Genomic DNA, 20,320 nt, shown 5'->3' with positions numbered 1-20,320 from the left:
CTCCGAATAGTGCCACTCCCTGGGCCAGGCCTATTCAAATCATGACAGCTAGCAGTCCATTTGGAGTTAAACTTTATGAAAGATGGGATGCACATACATGTGTAGATTCCTTTGTGTGTGTGTGCATGGACAGTTGTTCCAGCACCGTTTGCTGAGGTGACTCTTTTTGCTTCTCTGTAATGTTCTTAGTCTTTGGGAAAGGTCCATTGATTTTATTTATGCTAGCCAGTTTCTGGGCTTTCTGTTCTTTGTATTGATCTATTTGTCGATACCATGCTTTTTGAGTCCTGTAGCATTATAGTAAGTCTTGACGTTAGCTTCCTCTGTTTCAGTTGGCTATTCTGGGCCTTCGCTGCTTCTTAGAGACTTTCACATCCGTTTATTGAGATCTACAAGATAACTTGTTTGTACTTTGATGGGGATAACATTAGATCTATAGATGCGATTCTTCCTTTGAAGTCTTCTTCATCACTCTTTCTATGGGTAGTGACTTTTTGTGTTCTACTTAAGACATTTTCTTTTTAGACAAAGCCCATGAAGAATGTGCTGGTTTAAGTAAGGATGTCTCCATAGGTTCACGTAGTTGAATACTTGGTCCCCAATTGGTAGCATCAATTAAGGGACTAAGGCGGTGTAGCCTTGCTAGAGGAAGTATGCCGTCTAAGGGCAGTGAGTTTTGAGAGCTTTGGGCTTCTTTCTATTCCCAGTGTGTATAGGCTACTACATGTGTGTTAAAGAGAGAAAGATATAGGTTGGGGAGAATACGATTAGGAAGAAGTAAAGATAAAGAAGTGAGAAAAATCTTTGTCAGATTAGATGAAATGTTTGTGAGCAGTTTAGATACAAGTCAGCATTCTGTGAACGTTGTCATTTCAGTGAACAATATTTAACAAGTATATTTTAAGGTCAGAAACACTGAGATAGGCTACCAATACAGTGCTGAATAAGTGTTGCCGAGATAGAAACAGTGCTGAGCGTAAGAGAAACTTGTGGTACCCATGGTATATTACTGAGGCTGCATAGAGAGGAGCAAGCAAACACAGGACCCACAGGGAAGCCAGCACAGCTGTTCTAAGCCTTGAGTTTTGTTGTTTATGCCTCCAGCGGGTATGTGGAAAGTTGACATCTATTTCTCCAATGAACAAGGAGCATGTCGCATCCAGGCACTAGAAAACCGTGGTCAATGAGCATGGAGGTGGTGAGGAGTCTTTGAGACAACAGCGATGTTACAAGAGGGGGATGTGTAAAGATCTAGGCTTGAGTCACCATCATCCAGGGCCTAAAGCAACCCAGGATGGCAAATCAGAAAGACGACGGTTAATACTAAACTCCCACCCAGAAGTCAGTGGACCTCTTGAGAGAGAGTTCCTCAGAAGGAAGCGCACCAGAGCAGGAATGGATATCCTGTCAGGAGCTGTCTGTCCCTCGAAAGGCAGAGTGTCAGGAGCCCTCCCAAAGCAAAGAATGCTCACCAAGGTCCTCAGCCATTCTGTCAGAGGGGACAGCCACTCCCTGTCAGCACACAAGTGACACCGACAATCACACATTCCTCTGCTCTTAGCCAAGCAAATGTGCATATCTCAAACTGGTCTGAGGGCTGGACACTGGGTACCGCTGGGGATGGAGATGCTCTCTGAAGAGTTGGTCAGAGTGTTTGGGTCTAAACCCGGGCACTGTGTCCTTTGATGGCTGCCTGCTGAATGCTCCCTTGCCACCTGCAGACACACACTGCTAAACAAACAAGCCATCAGTTTGTTTTTTTTAGATGGAAGCAGAGTGAACAAATAAATAAGAAAACCCAGGTGATCTGAACGAGCACGCAGACAGGAACTCCTGGGAGGTGCAGCAGGGGGATCCAGGAGACTCTGTAATTAGGCTAATCCACGGAAGGATAATAGAGGAGTTTGTGCCCACACATGAGACTTTGCATTTCTAATCAGCTCTATGACCTTCACTGTTGCTGACACCACTGCCTTAGTCATAGGGCTGTCATTCATCAGCGCACATAAAAACTAGCTCCTCTCTAACTTTAAACAAGTTTAATCACAATTTACAACATCGCTTTAAGGTTTTAAGGCAGGAAAGGCGTTTGGTACATACTTCCAATCATCATAATACTATAAAGATTTTAAAGTACCGGTTTTCACAGTGTTAGACCGTTAAGCCAAATTGTCGTGTTTCTAGTTAATTATTTGAAATAGTTTGGGGGAGAAACCAGCATCCAAAAATTAATTAATAGTTTTCCTCCATATAATTGCCAGTGTCATCACTGGCTACTGCTACTGGCTGCCAGCTCCTTTGTACGCTGGCTCTAGTGGCAATCAGCAAGTGTGATTAACATTAACCACTTGTCCTAATAGCCAAATGCCAAATGTCATACCACATGCAGGATCGTAATTACACATTAGGAAGCAGATGGGATCAGCATCATTAGCCAAGAATTAACCCCAAATGCAAAGCCACTTGAACCCGTGCTTGCAAAAATACAACATCTCGTCCTCCGGGATACGAAAATGTCCTTCAAGAGCCGCAATTCTGTGCCCAGCTAAGAACCTCGAGACTCCTTTTCAACAGGACCCAAAACCTTTCTTTGTCAAGAACAAAGGTTTCCACAACCTTCTCTCCCAAGACCAGGCAAATCTATACCCATCCCGGCTCTACTTCAGTGGAATCCAAGTTTCTATGTAGGTATTTGCTGTTAACCACCGTCTCCTGCTTCATGGCCCTTTGTGACATGTGTTTATTTGAAGAGGTAAGTTGGCGAGGCAGGGCCTTCCTCAGTTTTCACGAGCTCTCCCTTGCTCTGGGAAATGCAAGGGGCCTTCTCCAACATGCCGTGATTGGAAGGAGTAAGATGAGAAGTGTCACCTGCCACCGCTGCCCTTGGCCCCCTCGATACTAAGATACAGCATCAAAGTGGCAGCAACTGACACATCTGAGAGTTCAGATTTCAGCAACTTTGAACATGAACATGGGACTAAATGGAATGTTTCAAAACCCCCACTCAAAACTGAAGCCCATTGTTTCCAGACTAGAAGTGGAGAGCGCTAGGGTTTCCCCAGGTGCATACCTCTGACAGGTCCCTGGGGCCACTGGGTGCCTTTGCGTTCTGACATTGGGCTGACTTCTTATAGTCACTCTCCTAACTAGCGATGCCTATTCTAATAGCTCTGTGCATTTCCTAAACCGCTTCAATCACCTTTGGAATAAGAGAGAGGCTTGGGGATATTACACTACCATGAAACTTCCCTGACCAAAAGCAACTTGGGAAGAAAGGGTTCATTTGGCTTATAAAGTCCATCACTGAAGGAAGTCAGGACAGGAGGAATGCCACTTACTGGCTGATTCCTCATGGTGTGCTCAGCCTTCTCCACTGTATCTTAGCCAAAAGGCCGAGAAGTGATCCTTCTTTCTTATAGAACCCAGGACAACCAGCACAGAATTGGCAGCACACACAAGGAGCTGAGGCCTCCTGAATTAATCACTAATTAAGAAAATGCCCTACAGGCTTGCCCACAGCCTTTTCTTCTCAGCTGAGAGGCCCCCTCTTCTCTGATGACTATAGTTTGTGTCAAGTTGATATAAAAGTAACCAGCACAGATAGGGTGTCGAAATTTCCTTGGACCTATGCAGGTGCCCTGAATGTATTATAACTTGGTGGTGTTCTATGCCAAATCTTAACTTCAACTGTTTTCATGACACTGGAATGTAGAAAACCACAGCCCACAGTGTTATCTCCTGTTTCAGTCTAGCATAGCAAGGCCACCTAAGAGATACTGAGTCCAGATTTAAATGAATAAGCCAGCAAATGAGTGTCAGGGTGCAGCTGAGGACCATGAAAATATTTTAAGGCAAACACAAGGAATGAGAGCAACACAATTACCGTCCCTCAGTTTGAGAGTGACTGTCTTCCTTTCCCTTCATTTCCTACCTTCATTTCCTCCCTTTAAATTTATTTTAACTTGTGGTTCATTGTGGTTGATATTTTCCTTCTCTATAAGTCCCAAGCTGGCCTGAACCTTGCTGTGTAGCCCAACATGGCCTCAAATTCACAAAACTCCTGCCTTGGTTCTTCCCAGGGTCATGCAATGCCGGATGCTTTCCACCACGCCTGACTTCTTTGTAGATTTTGGAAGACTTTGATGAGTGTAGAATTACAGTTACTATTGAAAAATATGACTTCATTTCCTTAAAAAATAAATAACACCTGTATATTCTTGGGAGTCTCTGGTTAAGAAAGCAGGGATGGACACCGTGTGCTTCGGAGAACTCTCTACCTGGGTTTTTGGAGATGGCTCAGTCAGTAAAGCAAGTCTGAGAACATGGACTCAGAGTCCCAGAACCCAGAATAATAAACAAACAAATAAGGGCTATAAGCAGCAGCAGGCACCTCTCCTCACAACACTGGGGTGGGGTGGGGGGACCAGCAGGATCCCTGGAGCTTGCTAGCAGCCAGTAGTCCAATCAGTGAGGTCCAGTCCCAGTGACACACCCTACCCAAAAAATTAGGCGAAACGGGCTGTGGAGATGGCTCCTGAAGAGCCCTAGAATCCACATAAAAGCTGGATGAACATAGCAGCTTGCTTTTCATCTGAGCAGAGAGAGAACTATTTAAAGAGGCTGGCTCTCCAGAATACCGAACTGGCTATCTCTGGGTTCCATGAGAGACCCTGTCTGTGTATATAATGTGGATGACTGAGGAAGATGCCTAACATCAACTCCATGCCTTCTCTCTCTCTCTCTCTCTCTCTCTCTCTCTCTCTCTCTCTCTCACACACACACACACACACACACACACTCACACACACACACTCACACACACACACTCACACACACACACACAAAATAAATAAAATGGAGAATAATAGAGGAAGACACTCAACATTGACCTGTAACACACACACACACACACACACACACTCACACACACACACACACACACACACACACACACACACACACACACACACTCACACACACCACACACGCACAATCACACACACACACACACACACTCACACACATACTCACACACACCACACACACACCTCACACACACCACACACACTCACACACACACACACACACACACACACACACACACACACTCCACACACACACACACAAAATAAATAAAATGGAGAATAATAGAGGAAGACACTCAACATTGACCTGTAACACACACATACACACACACACACACACACACGCACACGCACACGCGCATGCACGCGCGTTCCCCTCATGCACACCATAAAACTTAAAAGAGGATAACAGTCACCCAGCTAGAGAACCTCTTCCTTGGAAATTTTAATCTTCTGGCCACTCTCCAGGCCTAGGATGCTAACCTAAGAGTGGACGTCCTCCCGGGGTAGAAAGGACGTCCCAGGAGAAGCGGTGTAAGCAGAGGCTGCAGACTGGTTAGGACTGGTTCTAATGAATCCTGATGCAGGTAGGAGCAATTCCAACTAGTTCTAGGTCTATCCTGACTCGCTGTGGGGCTGCCCATCACAGGTAGAAGCAGAGAGTTAATGGAGAGTTGGAGTTGATAGCTAGCCTGCAAGCATTCCCTCCCTTTCTCCACTAGATGATTGCCCGACAGAGAAGCAACCTCATTCCTGGCTTTCCTCTGTGTGCACCAAAATGTGTTTTCTGCAACAATGGGAAAAGAAAGAGATATTCATGGAGGCCTGCCTAAAACTTCTGGGCAAAGATTGTTGCATAAATCTCATTAGAACTTGAGACTTGACTCTGACATGACATAAATCCCAGCTACGGAATATGGCAAACCTAGATTTCCCCAGTGGCAACTTAGCGTCACTGTAGCCTGCTTTCCTGGGGCCAGTTAAACAGAGGGTGCTACAGATTGAACTGTGCCCTTACCATTTCTCAGTTATTGTGAACAACCAAACGTTGCCTTATTCCCCGTTCTGTTGTTGTTTACAGAATTATGCGAAACTCATCCCTGGAGCGACCGTGGGACTGCTTCAGAAGGATTCTGGGAACATTCTTCAGCTGATCATCTCTGCTTACGAAGTATGCTATTTCCCCTTGCAAGCAATTGGCTCCTTGTACAGCACCTCACTGCCCTCCAGACACTAAGATGTAGGTAGGGAATGCACTTCCGTTTGTCTGTGGAAGGACTGCTCATCCAAAGAAAGTCCCTCTGGATTCATGCAGCTAAAATATAGGTTTCTATTTTCTTATTTCACCCACCTTTCCAAAGGGAGTGGCAGGTAGAAAAGCCAAAGGCCTCCAAACTGAGTCTGTTTTAGGATGATAACCCACAGAAGTGTGGCTTCCAGGAAAACTTTGATACAACTGAAAAGACTCTTAAGTCATGCTTGAACTCCTCTCGGCTAAACAAACAAACAAAAAAAAACAGCATACATTGCCAGTGAGTTAAATAGGGCTCTGACTCCACAGGTTCAAAGGGAGAAGATCACACACACACACACACACACACACACACACACTACAAGAGCTGACCACATACCAAAATACCAAAAGCACTGGGTGTCTCTGGTCCCCTATTTTGTATTTCCACGGGAGCAGAGGCCACCATCTAAGTTCCTTTCCCAGTTGCTCTGATAAAACAATCTGAGGAGAGCAGCTTAGGGGAGACAGGCCTGGCTTCAGCTCACAGTTCCAGCTCAGAGCTCATCCTAGGGGGAAAGTCACGGGGCAGGAGCTGGGGGGAGAGGGGAACAGAGTAAGGCAGGCTCTCCTCTAACTGCCACCATGGCTAGCCCCTTCAAGCTCCCAAGCCTTGACTCTGCCCACTGTACCCTGGAACTCTGAGCTAACTGTTCATCCCTTAGGTTGGTTTTCTGTTTTGGCTTTGTTTTTTGCCTTGACTTGTTAAGCGATACTGAGGACAGAATTCTCCTCAACAAAAGACACAGGTTTCTTTGTCCCCTTTGTCTAACTCAGTTGATCAACACTGAATGGCCAGTTGCCACTTCTGCTTTTATTTTGGTCCTAAATATCATTTTCCTTTTCTGTCTTTCCTGACAAATAAATAAATAAGCAAACAAACAAATGAACAAACCTCTAATTTGGACAGGCATTAAAAAAAAAATCTTTTAGAAGTCAGTAAAGCTCTAGGATTTTTTTCAAAGATCATTTACCTAATAAGAACTGATAATAATACATTTTGATGTTTGAAAATTGCCCATTAATGACCCATATGTAATGATCTCCAATGACTTCAATGTATGACGCCTGTGTCCCTTAATTAAATTCCAGGTCAGAATCACCTGAGAAGCTTTTAAGAAAGTTAGTCCTCTCTGGTTCCTTCCACGGACATCTTAGAGACATTCAGAGGAAGGACAGAGGCAGAGTTTAAGAAGATAAATGCCCCCTTGTGATTTTAACACCGCACCACCAATTTTGAAACTTGTTCAATAAGGTAGAAAACAAGCTACCCCTTCTCAAAGACTCCATTTTCTTCAGGGAATGAAGCACAGTCATATCCACCAAAACCGTACAAGGTGGGGGAATTTCCCACCCTAGAAATGATGGGATATTGCAGTTTTCTTAGCACTCATCAAAAATGAATCACCATGTCAGCTCATCCTTAAAATTCTTCCAGTCGGAAGACCACACACACACACACACACACACACACACACACACACACACACACACACACACACACCATGCCTTCACTTCCTCATGCACTAAATTAAAGTTCTAATGTGTAGAATCAAATAGAATTCCTGAATTATAATGCATTCCATTTTCCTTAGTTTTATACTCTCAAAAGTGTTGGCTACTAACCACTTCAAAGGAGTGAGGCAAACGAGGAAACAGTAGTTGCCTCCTGTTACTCAGCCATCAGCCAACCCCATCCACGCCCCTACTTGCTCCGTTCCAGGGAATTGTCTCACCTAGAATTTCCAAATTGCTCACACAGTTTACAAGGGAGTTAAGATCAAGTCATTACACATTCAAATGGAATTCTGGGTCTTAATTTACTGCCTCAAAAATACCAAGACTGGGCCCGGAAAGATGGCTTAGGGGTCAGGAACGCTGGGTACTCTTGCAGAAGTATGGGTTTGATTCTCAGCATCCACATGGCAGCTCCCAACCAGCTGTAAGTCCTGTTCTAGAGCAAACACGATGACCCTTCTCTGGCCTCCACTGGCATCAGGCACACATAGTGAGCACACATACACAGGCACACGGACATAGTGTGCACACATACACAGGCACACGGACATAGTGTGCACACATACACAGGCATACAGACATAGTGTGCACACATATACAGGCACATGGACATAGTGTGCACACACACAGGCACACGGACATAGTGTGCACGCATACACAGGCATACAGACATAGTGTGCACGCATACACAGGCATATAGACATAGTGTGCACGCATACACAGGCATACAGACATAGTGTGCACATATACACAGGCATACAGACATAGTGTGCACACATACACAGGCATACAGACATAGTGTGCATATATACACAGGCATACAGACATAGTGTGCACCCATACACAGGCACACAGACATAGTGTGCACATATACACAGGCATACAGACATAGTGTGCATGCATACACAGGCATACAGACATAGTGTGCACCCATACACAGGCACACAGACATAGTGTGCACACAAACACAGGCATACATAGTGTGCACGCATACACAGTCATCCATACGGACAAAACACTCATTTACATAAAAGAAAATAGCAAGAAGCACCTACCAAAGGTCTGCTAAGTTACATTATCTGGAGTTCTCATTGGGGCAATGTGACCCGTGAGGTGACGTGTGCAAAAGATTGTGACACTTGTTTAGTAATATTATTTTTTACTGTTATTCTTAAGTTCATTTGGAAAAGTCTTTCAAATAGAGAAACCTATGTATAGAATTTCTTCTTTAGGTGAGACAGAGGAGACAGAGAGATATTGAGAGAAAGCAATGGGCTTGTGATTAACTTCTCGCAAGGTAGAAGCAACTTGTAGCTACAAACATTGAGTGTTTTAAGTGCTGTCTTGAAACTGGTTGTGTGCCCACTCGTTAATTTCCTTCCTTCCCTTACTCACACACTAATGGCCCGAGGGATTGGCTCCTGTACAGGGATTTTACCTCTAGGAAGGAATTCATTTGTGTTCTTTGCCCAGCCTTGTAGGAGATGCTAAAAAATAAAATAAAATAAAAATGAATGAATGGAATGATGAGGAAAATAAATTAGCATTTATATCCTTTATTCGGGAAATACACATTAATAATATTCCCAGTAAAATTTACACACTAGTACTCAATTATTTCAATGCTGAGATTCCTGTCATTTAGGTTAGACAATGCCACCCACTAGTTCTTATTGTCACTAGCACACACATCCCTTTTTTCTTATTCCGCTTCTGACCCACCCTGTCACTCTCTCCAGCACTACTCCCCCCTTAATTCTTGGTGATTTTAGCATGACACACTTTGGAGGGCTGTGACAGTAGCTTGTTCAGTAAGGCACCTTGCATGCATGAGCACTTAAGTTGGGTCCCGAGAATGCACACAGAAAAGCTGGCACACTTGCAGTCCCATTGTGAAGGCAGAGACAGACAGATCCCTGGAGCTTGGTGACCCGCCAGCCTAGCCAACTTGGTGAGTAGAAGGCTAATGAGAGACCCTGACTCAACAGACAAGGTAGGTGGTCTCTGGGGCCAACACCTGAGTTGTCCTGTGGCTTCCCCACACACTTGCGCAAATGTGTCCTCGTGTGCCTGGGTGAGCATGTGCTCGTGAGCATATATACACTCATAGATAGATAGATAGATAGATAGATAGATAGATAGATAGATACATACATACATACATACATACATACACACACATACATACATACATAGATGATACATATCAATAACAAAATAGGTATCAGAACCTTTTAGATAAATTGAAATATAACTCAATTTATAATAATTAAATACTTTTATTAGGTTTTATTGTTTGTTATTTTTGTTTTGTCTCTTTATGTATAAGTAATCAAGGAATAGAAAAAGCAAGATTAGAACCTTTCAGAACAGAAATTCAGTCTTCTCCAAGAGCTGACTTGACACTCAAGGCTTAATAATTCCCCCCAAATAACTTTAAGGTGCAGCTCCCCCCACACACCATACTTTGTAACACCTCTAAGATTTGGGGAGCTGGAGGTATAACTCACTGGTGAGTGCTGAGGTAGCCTTACATAGGTCCTATGTTCGATTCCCACCCATCACGGTAAGGAAACAAATATTGATCCATTTGTAATTAGTGAGGCCTTTACAGTCATCATGTGCCAGGCGGTCATCACGGTGTCGTCTTCATCACGCAACTTCGATTATTGCCATTTCAAGTCATTGCATGCATCTTTGCTACTTGAGTGTTAAGTGTAGTGGCTGTCGTAAGATATGCTTAGCATTTTTGAATGTGACTCAACATTGGAATGAAAAGTTGTTATCTATGCAGAAATGCACCCCGCAAAGCAGCAGGCTGTAAATGTGATACAGTGAGGCAAATGTGCACTTCGAGGGCATGGATGAGATTCAGCTCTCCTCCCAGAGCAGCACGGGCTGCTCTCTGAGAGCCAAGAAGCAGCGATGCATACAAGTGAAGGGGACCATTATCGTATCTGTACATTGTTAAATATGCACCACTAGCACATAAGCGTAAGAATTGTCTTTCTGATGCCAAGCTAAGTCAGGAGAACTTGCTGAGTCCTTCGGAATGCATGAAACAACTTGCAGGTGATAATTGACTCCTGTCTGTCATGTGCTGTGCAAAACCACCTTCAGAAATATTGTCATAGCTTACTTGCCATAAGATAATATATCTCAATATTGACAATGTCTAAAAAAACCATATATATGTATATATATACACATGCAAGTATATATATGTATACATACATATATATGCATACATATATTTAAATATTTATCATAAATATAGTATGTGTATATACATATACATATATATGCATATATATATATCATATAGTATCTATCCCATTCTTGCTTGATTAATGAAATGGTATATTTTTATATTCAATTTGGTTTTATTAATTTGTAGTTTGTTTTGTCCTTGTATGCATATATCACATGTATGTATGTGCATGAGCACACTCACATACACCACAGCATGCATATGGTTGTTGGTTTTTACCTTTCACCTTGTTTAAGATAGGGTCTCTTGTTTCTCGTTAACTTTCTGCTACAAATGCCAGTAAGCAACCCTGGCTTCTCTTGTCTCTGCCTGCCAGCACACCACGGATTCGAGATGACAGACTTACACTCCTGAGTCCCTCTTTACGTGGGTCCCGAGAATTAGAACTCAGGCTCTCCCACTTACACAGAGCTTTACACACTAAGTCGTCTCCCTGGTCTTTCTTTTGTGGTTTAATGAGCATCAACCAGCTTCTTCTTCTGGCTGACTTTTCTTTTTATTTATTGCTTCACTTAACCCTTTCTTGTCTACGCTGAAGGAACTGCGGTCTGAGGTGGAACTGGAGGTATTAGGAGACACAGAAGGACTCAACCTGTCTTTCACAGCTCTCTGTAGCAATGGCATCCTCTTCCCACACCAAAAGAAGTGTTCCCACATGAAAGTCGGAGATACAGTAAGTAGATCCCCAATAAAACTTTAGAAACAACAATCAGATGGCCCGGAGGCCAGCTGGCTCAGCTCGAGGAAGCTGGACTTCTTGGCAAAGCCGTTCTCCACCAGCCTCGTTTCCAGCCCTGCACGTTGCCGGATGGAGGAAACAGATAATCTGCGTTTTTCTTTTCCAGGCATCCTTCAACGTGTCTGTGAGCATAACCAACTGTGAGAAAAGAAGCAGGAACCTTATCATCAAGCCTGTGGGACTTGGGGACACCCTGGAAATTCTCGTCAGCGCAGAATGTGACTGCGACTGCCAGAGAGAAGTAGAAGCCAACAGTTCTAAGTGCCACCACGGGAATGGCTCCTTCCAGTGTGGGGTGTGTGCCTGCAACCCTGGCCACATGGGTCCTCGCTGCGAGTGCGGCGAGGACATGGTGAGCACGGATTCCTGCAAGGAGTCCCCAGGTCACCCCTCGTGCAGCGGAAGGGGTGACTGCTATTGTGGGCAGTGTGTCTGCCACTTGTCTCCCTACGGAAGCATCTACGGACCTTACTGCCAGTGTGACAACTTCTCCTGTCTGAGACACAAAGGCCTGCTCTGCGGAGGTAGGCCATGGCTTCTACGGGCTTCCCTATCGCTCACGCAGCAGCTGTTTGGGGTATTTTTGTCTTTAATTTCTCCTTCACATTCCCGGGCTTAGCAGTTGTTCTGTAAATATTTGCTGGTGGCTTCAGGGAGTGAATCATCAGGATTGGGATAACTGGACTGTCTGTTGCATTTGCTGTCGTTTCTAACATTCCTGTGGGGTCAGAGCTCTGTCAGTGGAACGTATGCCCACGTTACATTTAAATATCACTGTGCCTTCAAGTTCAGCAGATGAAAGTAGGAATGTTGCCTCTCTGGTTGCTACCCGGATTCCACAAAACCGCCTATGATCTGAGTTTCATTGTCTGTCAGATCTTTTTTAGATTAAGTTGCTGGGTCTGACCTGGTGGACCTTTTATGTTGGAAAAAATAAGCTAATAGAGACTGCCAAGGAACAGGACCAAGAAGGCTCAGAGATACTGAGTAGATTTGAGAGTCTTCATATCTCTCTCTCTCTCCCTCTCTCTCTCTCTCTCTCTCTCTCTCTCTCTCTCTCCTCTCCCAGTCTCTCTCTCCCCAGTCTCCCCTCAACTCTCTCTTTCTGTCTCCCTCCCCCCCACCCTCCCTCCTTAGACTCACAGTCTTCCTGCCTCAGTCTCCCAAGTGTTTACATGACTGCATCACGCTTAGCCACGTACTAAATGCCTACTAATTCTAGTATGTTAGGTTCCAGGTCAAGTAAAGCCAGGCAAGAATTCATGTGAGGAAAAGCCTATGGAAAGAATGAAAGTAGGAAATAGCTTGGAATTTCTCAAAAATTTCAAGAAATTTTTAAATGCCCATATTAATATTTTTATGGCTGCTTTTGTGCATATAAAACCAATAAGAATATACTACAGAAGCCAGGTGTGGCAGTGCATTTCTTTAGTCTGAGCACTGGGAGGCAGAGGTAGCCAGATCTCTGTGAGTTTGAGTCCAACCTGTTGAGTTTTAGTTCTACATAGTAAGACCCCCATTGCTCTCTAAGAGAATATGTTACAGATGCTAGAAAGATGATTTTGTGGTTAAGAGTACATACTGTTCCTTAGGGGAGCTGAATTTGGTTCCAACACTCTTGACAGATGGCTTTTTAGCATCTATAACTCCTACTCCATGGGTCTGATGCCCTCTTCTGACCTACATGGGCTCCTGAACATATGGGCATTCACTGATATGGACACATACACATAAAGATAAAAAAAAAAGTTTTAGGAGCTAAAGAGATGACTTACTGGCTAAGAGCACATTCTACTCTTCCAAAGGACCTTAGTTCAGTTCCTAGCACCATGTGAGGGGCCCCTCAACTGCCTCTAACTCCAGCTCTAGGGGATCAGAGTTGGTAGCTGTACTTGTGCCCAGAGACACAAATAGTGAAATAGTTAAGAATGAATCTTGTAAAAAGAGTGGAAAGAATAGGCCATGTTAAACATGAGTCAAAATCATTCTGATGCACGAATTTAATTATAACTTATTCCAACAGGAAAGACAAACATTAGCACAAATTTAAATGGTACAAACATGGTCCACAAGGAAAGGAAGGAAACTGGTCCCCAGTGCTCAGAGGCTGAAGTGGGATCAGAAGCAGAAGGTCACCTGACAAAACTTTTTTTCAAAAATGAAGAAAAAAGAAAGATAGAAAGAAAGAAAGAAAGAAAGGAAGGAAGGAAGGAAGGAAGGAAGGAAGGAAGGAACTTATTTTCAGGAAAAGGAAGGAGGGAAGGAAGAAAGTCTAAAAGAATGTTTTGAAAAATACATGAACGCATTTATCCCAAAGAAAATTATTTCCTTTCCCTTTTCATTCAAAGGGTCACTTTCTGATTCCAGTGTGAATGCGTGTGTGTGTGTGTGTGTGTGTGTGTGTGTGTGTGTGTGTGTAAACTCACATCAATGTTTTTATTGGATTTAGACAGGACACGTCCTGTAGGCTGACAAGAAGCAATCCATGACAAAGCCACCCTCAGATCATAGGAAGGATGTACCTGCAGAAGTCCACACTGCCTTTGTAGTAAAAACACATGTTCAAAAAACATGCTTTCTGAAGGTCCCAAGTGTTATCTAACCCAATCTAATGGCATAGGCATCGTCCCAATACTCCAGCCCCTAAATTCTGGGTAAAAATACCTAAAACAGCAGGAAGTGCAGTTCCCCCATTTCTTTCCTCCGTTTTAAAAATATGTGCAGGATATCGGGAATACGCTCAACCTGTATACTGTATAGATAGGAAGGTCAGATAGTAATGCCGCTTCAAATCAGGTGCAGGAATCACAAAAAATTCTACTTAGAAACCTCCAACAGGGGCAAGTTCTTTCATGCTTCAGCAAATGTAAAATAATAATGATAGTAGTAGTAGTAGTAGTAGTAGTAGTAGTAGTAGTAGTAGTAGTAGTAGTAGTAATATACTCTACAGCCAGGAGCTTCTCTTCTGAAATATACAGTAAAAGTCAATGCAAGCATTCAAATCCAGTCAGGATTGGTGGAGTAGCCTCCCTATGTCTGGGACTGTGCTCAGTGCAGGAATAGAAGCTACACCACACTGTGAAGAGAAGCTGTGATTTGCCAAACTTACCGGATGTGCCACTCACAACTTTCAACGGATCTCACTTACATTGCCAATAACGTCCCGGACAGCATGCTGTTCTTCTGAAAAGCTTTTATCACGATGTTCTTTTGTCTGAAAGCGTCTTTCATCCATTCGTAAGCACTCAGAGATGGAAGGCTCCATTGATTTTGTTTATCCTTGCCTGAATTCCATTAGTCTATTTTGATTCTAAGAGACTGGGAGCCATATCAGGCAAATGGTATTAGAGGAGAGAGCTTCCTGTGATCATGTACTTAGGAGCTATTTTCCAGTGGCATTCCAGAAAGATCTATCCCTCTGAAAAAGGTAAATGTTTCTAGGTCTTGGGTTACCATCTTGCTTCTGCATGAGTGTAATAGGAAGGTGCTGGTTTGGTGGCATGAACAGGTACTGAAGATAGTTTGCTGCCCAAGGACAAGCACTGGCCCCTCAGGGACTTAGCCGATGGCCCGTGAAGGCCAGCAGAGTGCAGGGTTTCTGAGGTCTGAAAGGTGTGTCTTAGAGTTTTTCTCTGAGAGTCCTTTTTGTGCAGAGATATACTGGGCGCCTGGAAATGCACATGTATGCATCGTGTTAAATTTTCAGAATAAATAACAACCTAGAGCTGTTTGCCCTTTTGTAGATGTTTCCCCTTTCCTGAGGAAGGAAAAAAAAAAAGATACTGGGAGTTCTCAACATCTCTTACACCTAGAAATTAATTCTTGGTTTTCACCCAAATAATTTACTATCCTTTTTAATTCCTAGACCCAATTATGAATTACATAGGCTATGAAATACAGCTGAACTATCTTACTGCCATGGGTCCAAATAAATATAAATCCATCTTTCATCTGAAATATTTTGCCATCAAAATATTATTCCACACAGAGTAGTATAGAGAGAAACCCCATACACACAGAACACACACACACACACATCCCAGGAACACTCAGAACCCAACTGCGAAACCACTGTGGTTTGGAGCCTGACAGAGCCTTGTATAAAAGGTCTCTTCTGTTCTCATTCTCGAGGCCCAGTCACAAAGCCAGAAACATAAGCCAACGAACTACTCGAACCAAGTCTGCAGGAGAGAGGCAGTCTCCCATCCGCGGGGAACTCGCCGGCATCTTCTACGAGCCGAAGCGCGCATCGTTTATTTTTACTTTGTTTTTAATAAAAGTATAGAACTTTTATCCCTGGTGACTGCTTCTGCTTGCAAACTCTTCCCCTGGATAGCTTTTAGAGATGATTCTACTAGACCCTGTGGAGCTCAGTTACGGCGTGGAGCACCGTGGTAAACACAGGCACATGGCACCTCAGGTAACTGCAGATTTTGCTGGATGAGCAAAACTTCTGGTGCAAGACGTCAGCATGGGTGCCATCTTTTTCTCTTCCTGAAGGAAAGTATCTGCTATGAGTTTATAAATAAATACTATTTGTTTGGAGTGCCAAATGCTTGCTTTAATATCCACGGCAAGCACTCCAAAATCTATGGAAAGGAGACTTATCTGAAACACACTATTTACCACTTTAGAGCCATTTTGTGGCCTGATCCGGAAGGGAGCAGTGCACAGCCATCTGCACCATTGGCTCTGCCCTGTGGAACAACTGTGGCATCACCTCCCCGCTTCTCTCTCTGACATGTATGCAGCTCCCTTCTTCTATCTCTATCCATCGGAGCATCCAAGCACCTCCTCCTGCACACTGAGTCTGCTCTGGGCACAGAGCTACTCCCATGTCCCTCCTCCCCTCAGCCTCTCCTGCGAGGAGCCTTTCTTCTGTTCCTGTTTTACAGGCTGATGGTCTCCAGAGCTTGGGGATGGTCTTGTGCTCCGACTGCTTGCCCTAGACGATCTGATTCACAGCCGCCTTACCTGAAGCTTTTCCCTAATGGATCCCAAGCCTCTGTACTTTTCAACTGCTTACTAAGATGGCCAATTTCTCCTCCAAACTCAACAGAACCATAGAGATTCACTGTCCAGCCCATCCAAAGCTGGTTTTCCTTTTCTGCTTCAGAGCCATTCACTCATTCACTCATCATTCATTCACCAAATGATCTTCACTTTATGACACATATTAGAGTGCAGCAGTGACCATGAGCCAGCTTCCACATCAAGTCAAAAGAAAGCCATGCTACCAGCGGGCTATCCAGCCTGTTGGCCTGTTGAGAATTCTGTCTCTTTCTTCAGGCTGCGCTGTTACCAGTCGTGCCCCGTCCCGATCCTTTCAGCTTACGTTGCTTATCTGTTCATCTCTGTTCTCAAGACCACAGCCACAGGTCAGGCCCCTGCTCCTGCAAGATTTCGCAACTGCCTTTCCTGCCTCTCATTTGACCTTTCTGTGATGCCAGGATGTCTACACACATACCTGTCTGTTCAGGTCACTCCCTTATGTAAAATTTCATAAACTTCTGGGAAAATACCTTCTTCAGCCTTGCGGCTTCTCATCGTCTCACTTCAGACACACTGTGGACTTTCCCGTGTCCCCTTTGCCACAGACATCCGCACCACCACCTCTGCCCTACGAGTCTACTATGGTTGTTGTACACATTTCCGTCACCTCCTGTTGTTCTCTCTCTCTGAAATGTAGCAATTCCCTCCTCCTAACAGTCCTTGTCTTCCAAAATCAGCTCAAACAGCACTTCTTGAAACCCAAACCCTCTTTACTTTAGAAAGCCTTCCACCCCGCCTCGTAGACTCCGCATACTGTATTACGGTTGGCGCTGGTAGTAATAATTTGCCTGCCTCCTACACTAGAGGATAAATTCAGCAATCTTATGCTGTCAAATTCTGCATCTCTGTTGCCAAAATGCACTCAGGGCTGGACCCGTAATTGGCTCTCAGTTTCTATTCTAAGGCTAAAAATCAGATCAAAACTTGGTGAATGAAATTAGGATCATTACGATCTGACCCACTGGTCAAAGAAGAGGTGGAGAAGCCTCCTAATTGCTTTCCACCTTTCCTGGATCAAAGACCAGGGGCGGGTAAATTTAGTGACGAGTCACCTTATCTCTAAGTCCTTTCCAGAGGGTGTCGGCTCTGTTTTTGCTGTTACCTGGGCTGTCCTTATTCTCTGCATGGGAGGTCTGTTTTCCTGTCTGTCGCATCTTCATATCCAGTAAACTCTCTGGCACAGAGTGTGTGCTCTGTGAGAATCTACTGAGTAGTGAATTTGTCAAGTGCTTGGTGTATTCTAACAGGATGGCTAACCAAGTGATGTAAAAGTAGAGTTTTTCACAAGGCCACAACCACCGGAAGTAGATTTTTATCCCTTTATTTTTTAAGGGAGGATTTTTCACATCTTCAGAGTAGGCATACATTTTTTTGCAACCTACTTTCAATAAGGGGTCAACCTCTCTCCTAGTCCACCACCCAGCAGAGGCATTGGAAGAGAAAAGTAATTAGGCTATGGGGGAAGTGGGCCTCTTCAGCAATAGTTCTTTGGGGGCGAGCTCTACCTTCTTGGGCAGCAGTTCAGTCCCATAGCAAACACCAAATACAATTCAGCAACTGCAGCCCAGTCCTCTAGGCAAGCAGACACCAGGCAGCTGTAGTTCAATCCTGAAGAAACTGCCTGGCTTGCCAACCGGCCTGAGGCAAAACCACGGAAGCAGCAAACTGCCACAGGAACCTCTCGAGTAGTCCTCGGGTGAGTTTCTCTCAATGTCAGAGTTGTCACAAGTTGAGCGCGACAATGCTCTGTAGGGCGAAACAATACCCGTGTGTCTTTAGCGAATATCAAGGTGCAGCAAACCAAACCAAAGCTCAGTGCTCCTCTCCCACTGTCTGTGGGGTCATATTCATACTTCCTCCCCCTCAGTCCTTTCACATGTCTGCTGTATCCAAGCACCCTTTCACCTGAGTCTGCTCCAGGAAAGCAACCATTCACGTGTTTTAGCAAGACATCCCCAGCAAAACATCATTTGGCATAACTAACTTTCCAAAGAACTAGAAGTTTCCATGTCACTTTAGCTTGGGTGATATAAAGGTGTGGGTATTAATCCAGGTGTGTCCTTCCTCACTGTCCTAAAACCCAATGAACAGAATTCACCGCAGAGCTCCGATGGGCTTGTCTGCATGGTCTCGTTTTGACTGATTCTTTATTCCTTTTGCTGCAAGTGATTTTCAGCTAGGAGACAATTTGGTGACTACACAGGGCCAGCAACCCCTCACCCCCACCCCACCCGTCTCTCTCTGTCTGTGTGTCTGTCTGCTTCTCCGCTTCTCTCTTTGCCTCCTGCCCCTCCGTCTCTGTCTCTTTCTTTGCCTCTGTCTGCCCCACCCCCAACCTCTGACAGTGTTTAAAGGCACTGGGAGAAGAGAAGCTATTCCCCATCCTGGAAGAGGTCTGGGCCTTAAGCAGCATTGTGTGTGTTCTGCCTTTTACAGATAATGGTGACTGTGACTGTGGTGAGTGCGTGTGCCGGGATGGCTGGACGGGCGAGTACTGCAACTGTACAACCAGCAGGGATGCGTGTGCATCGGAAGATGGCGTGCTGTGCAGCGGGCGTGGGGACTGCGTCTGCGGCAAGTGTGTCTGCAGAAATCCTGGAGCTTCGGGACCCACCTGTGAGCGCTGCCCTACCTGTGGAGACCCCTGTAACTCGAGACGGTAGTGTCTCTACTTCGTCATTCTCGTCTGTGCTTAGCTTTCTGGGTGATCAAAGTTTGAATGACATCTGGCAAACTCCAACCTCTAATTGTGCCATCTCGGTTTGCTCTCAGGCAGACATCAAAACTCATGGCCCAAGGGCTCCAGTCAGCCTCAGCCTGGAACGTCAGCCTCTTACTTGTCTCTTTCTGGGTCTCGATTGTCCAAAACTACAATGTCACATCTCTCTAGTGGCAGCTGATGTCCCACACTGAGAGTATCAGCTGCCCTCTCAGTTGAATGCACTGGAGATATCCTGCTGACACCCCCAGGCAGTCAGTATCTTTTCTGGGGAAACAGACGACCTTCTTCTGTGGACCCCATCTAGGCTGACCTTGCAGGATTGTCCCCATCCTGGGAGATGGAAGGAGGCAGAAGCAGGGAGACAGTCTTAGCTTTCACTTCTCTCCCCCCTTATCACCGTGTGCTCTCACACTTCTGTGTGGTTATCATCATCGTCATCATATATACACTGTGGTTGTTTGTTTGTTTATGCTACTAAGACAATAACAACAACTAAATACACTCATATGTTTCTATTAAGACTGATTTCTGGTTAGCAGCTTCACTTTACAGAGTTGAAACAAATTTCGTAGGACTGAAGTAGGTCTCCACATGACTGTTGTGGGGTTGATTGTCTCTGGTAAGCAACCAATATGACGGAGCAGCCCATCTTCCTCTTTAACTCTGAATCCTAGATTGGTGACTTTTGCATTTCCATGGTAACTGAGGGAGAAAATCCATTTCCCCTAATGGTTATCCTCCAACTGGGTGTCGAGACTTTTCTGTCACTGTCCCTGGCAAACTGAGGCACAAGCCAGAGCACGGAGGCTGATTCAAATGACTTAAATAGAATCAAATGTAAACTTCCCACTGACAGAGTGAT

General features: G+C 44.6%; 1 protein-coding gene across 1 annotated transcript in view; it reads left to right on the top strand.

Moving 5' to 3' along the window:
- Itgb6 (integrin subunit beta 6) overlaps positions 1 to 20,320 on the top strand; it is a 75,333-nt gene that overhangs the window by 34,043 nt on the left and 20,970 nt on the right. Inside the window, exons 9-12 of the mRNA XM_032903369.1 lie at positions 5,947 to 6,036; positions 11,484 to 11,618; positions 11,791 to 12,208; positions 19,173 to 19,395. Of these exons, the coding sequence (XP_032759260.1) occupies positions 5,947 to 6,036; positions 11,484 to 11,618; positions 11,791 to 12,208; positions 19,173 to 19,395 (866 nt within the window). The remainder of the gene's footprint in view (positions 1 to 5,946; positions 6,037 to 11,483; positions 11,619 to 11,790; positions 12,209 to 19,172; positions 19,396 to 20,320) is intronic.

This window comes from Rattus rattus, chromosome 5 (assembly GCF_011064425.1).
Source record: "Rattus rattus isolate New Zealand chromosome 5, Rrattus_CSIRO_v1, whole genome shotgun sequence".
Lineage (NCBI taxonomy): Eukaryota > Metazoa > Chordata > Mammalia > Rodentia > Muridae > Rattus > Rattus rattus.
Note: the sequence above shows the minus strand (reverse complement) of the source record. Positions and strands in the feature narration are given on the sequence as shown.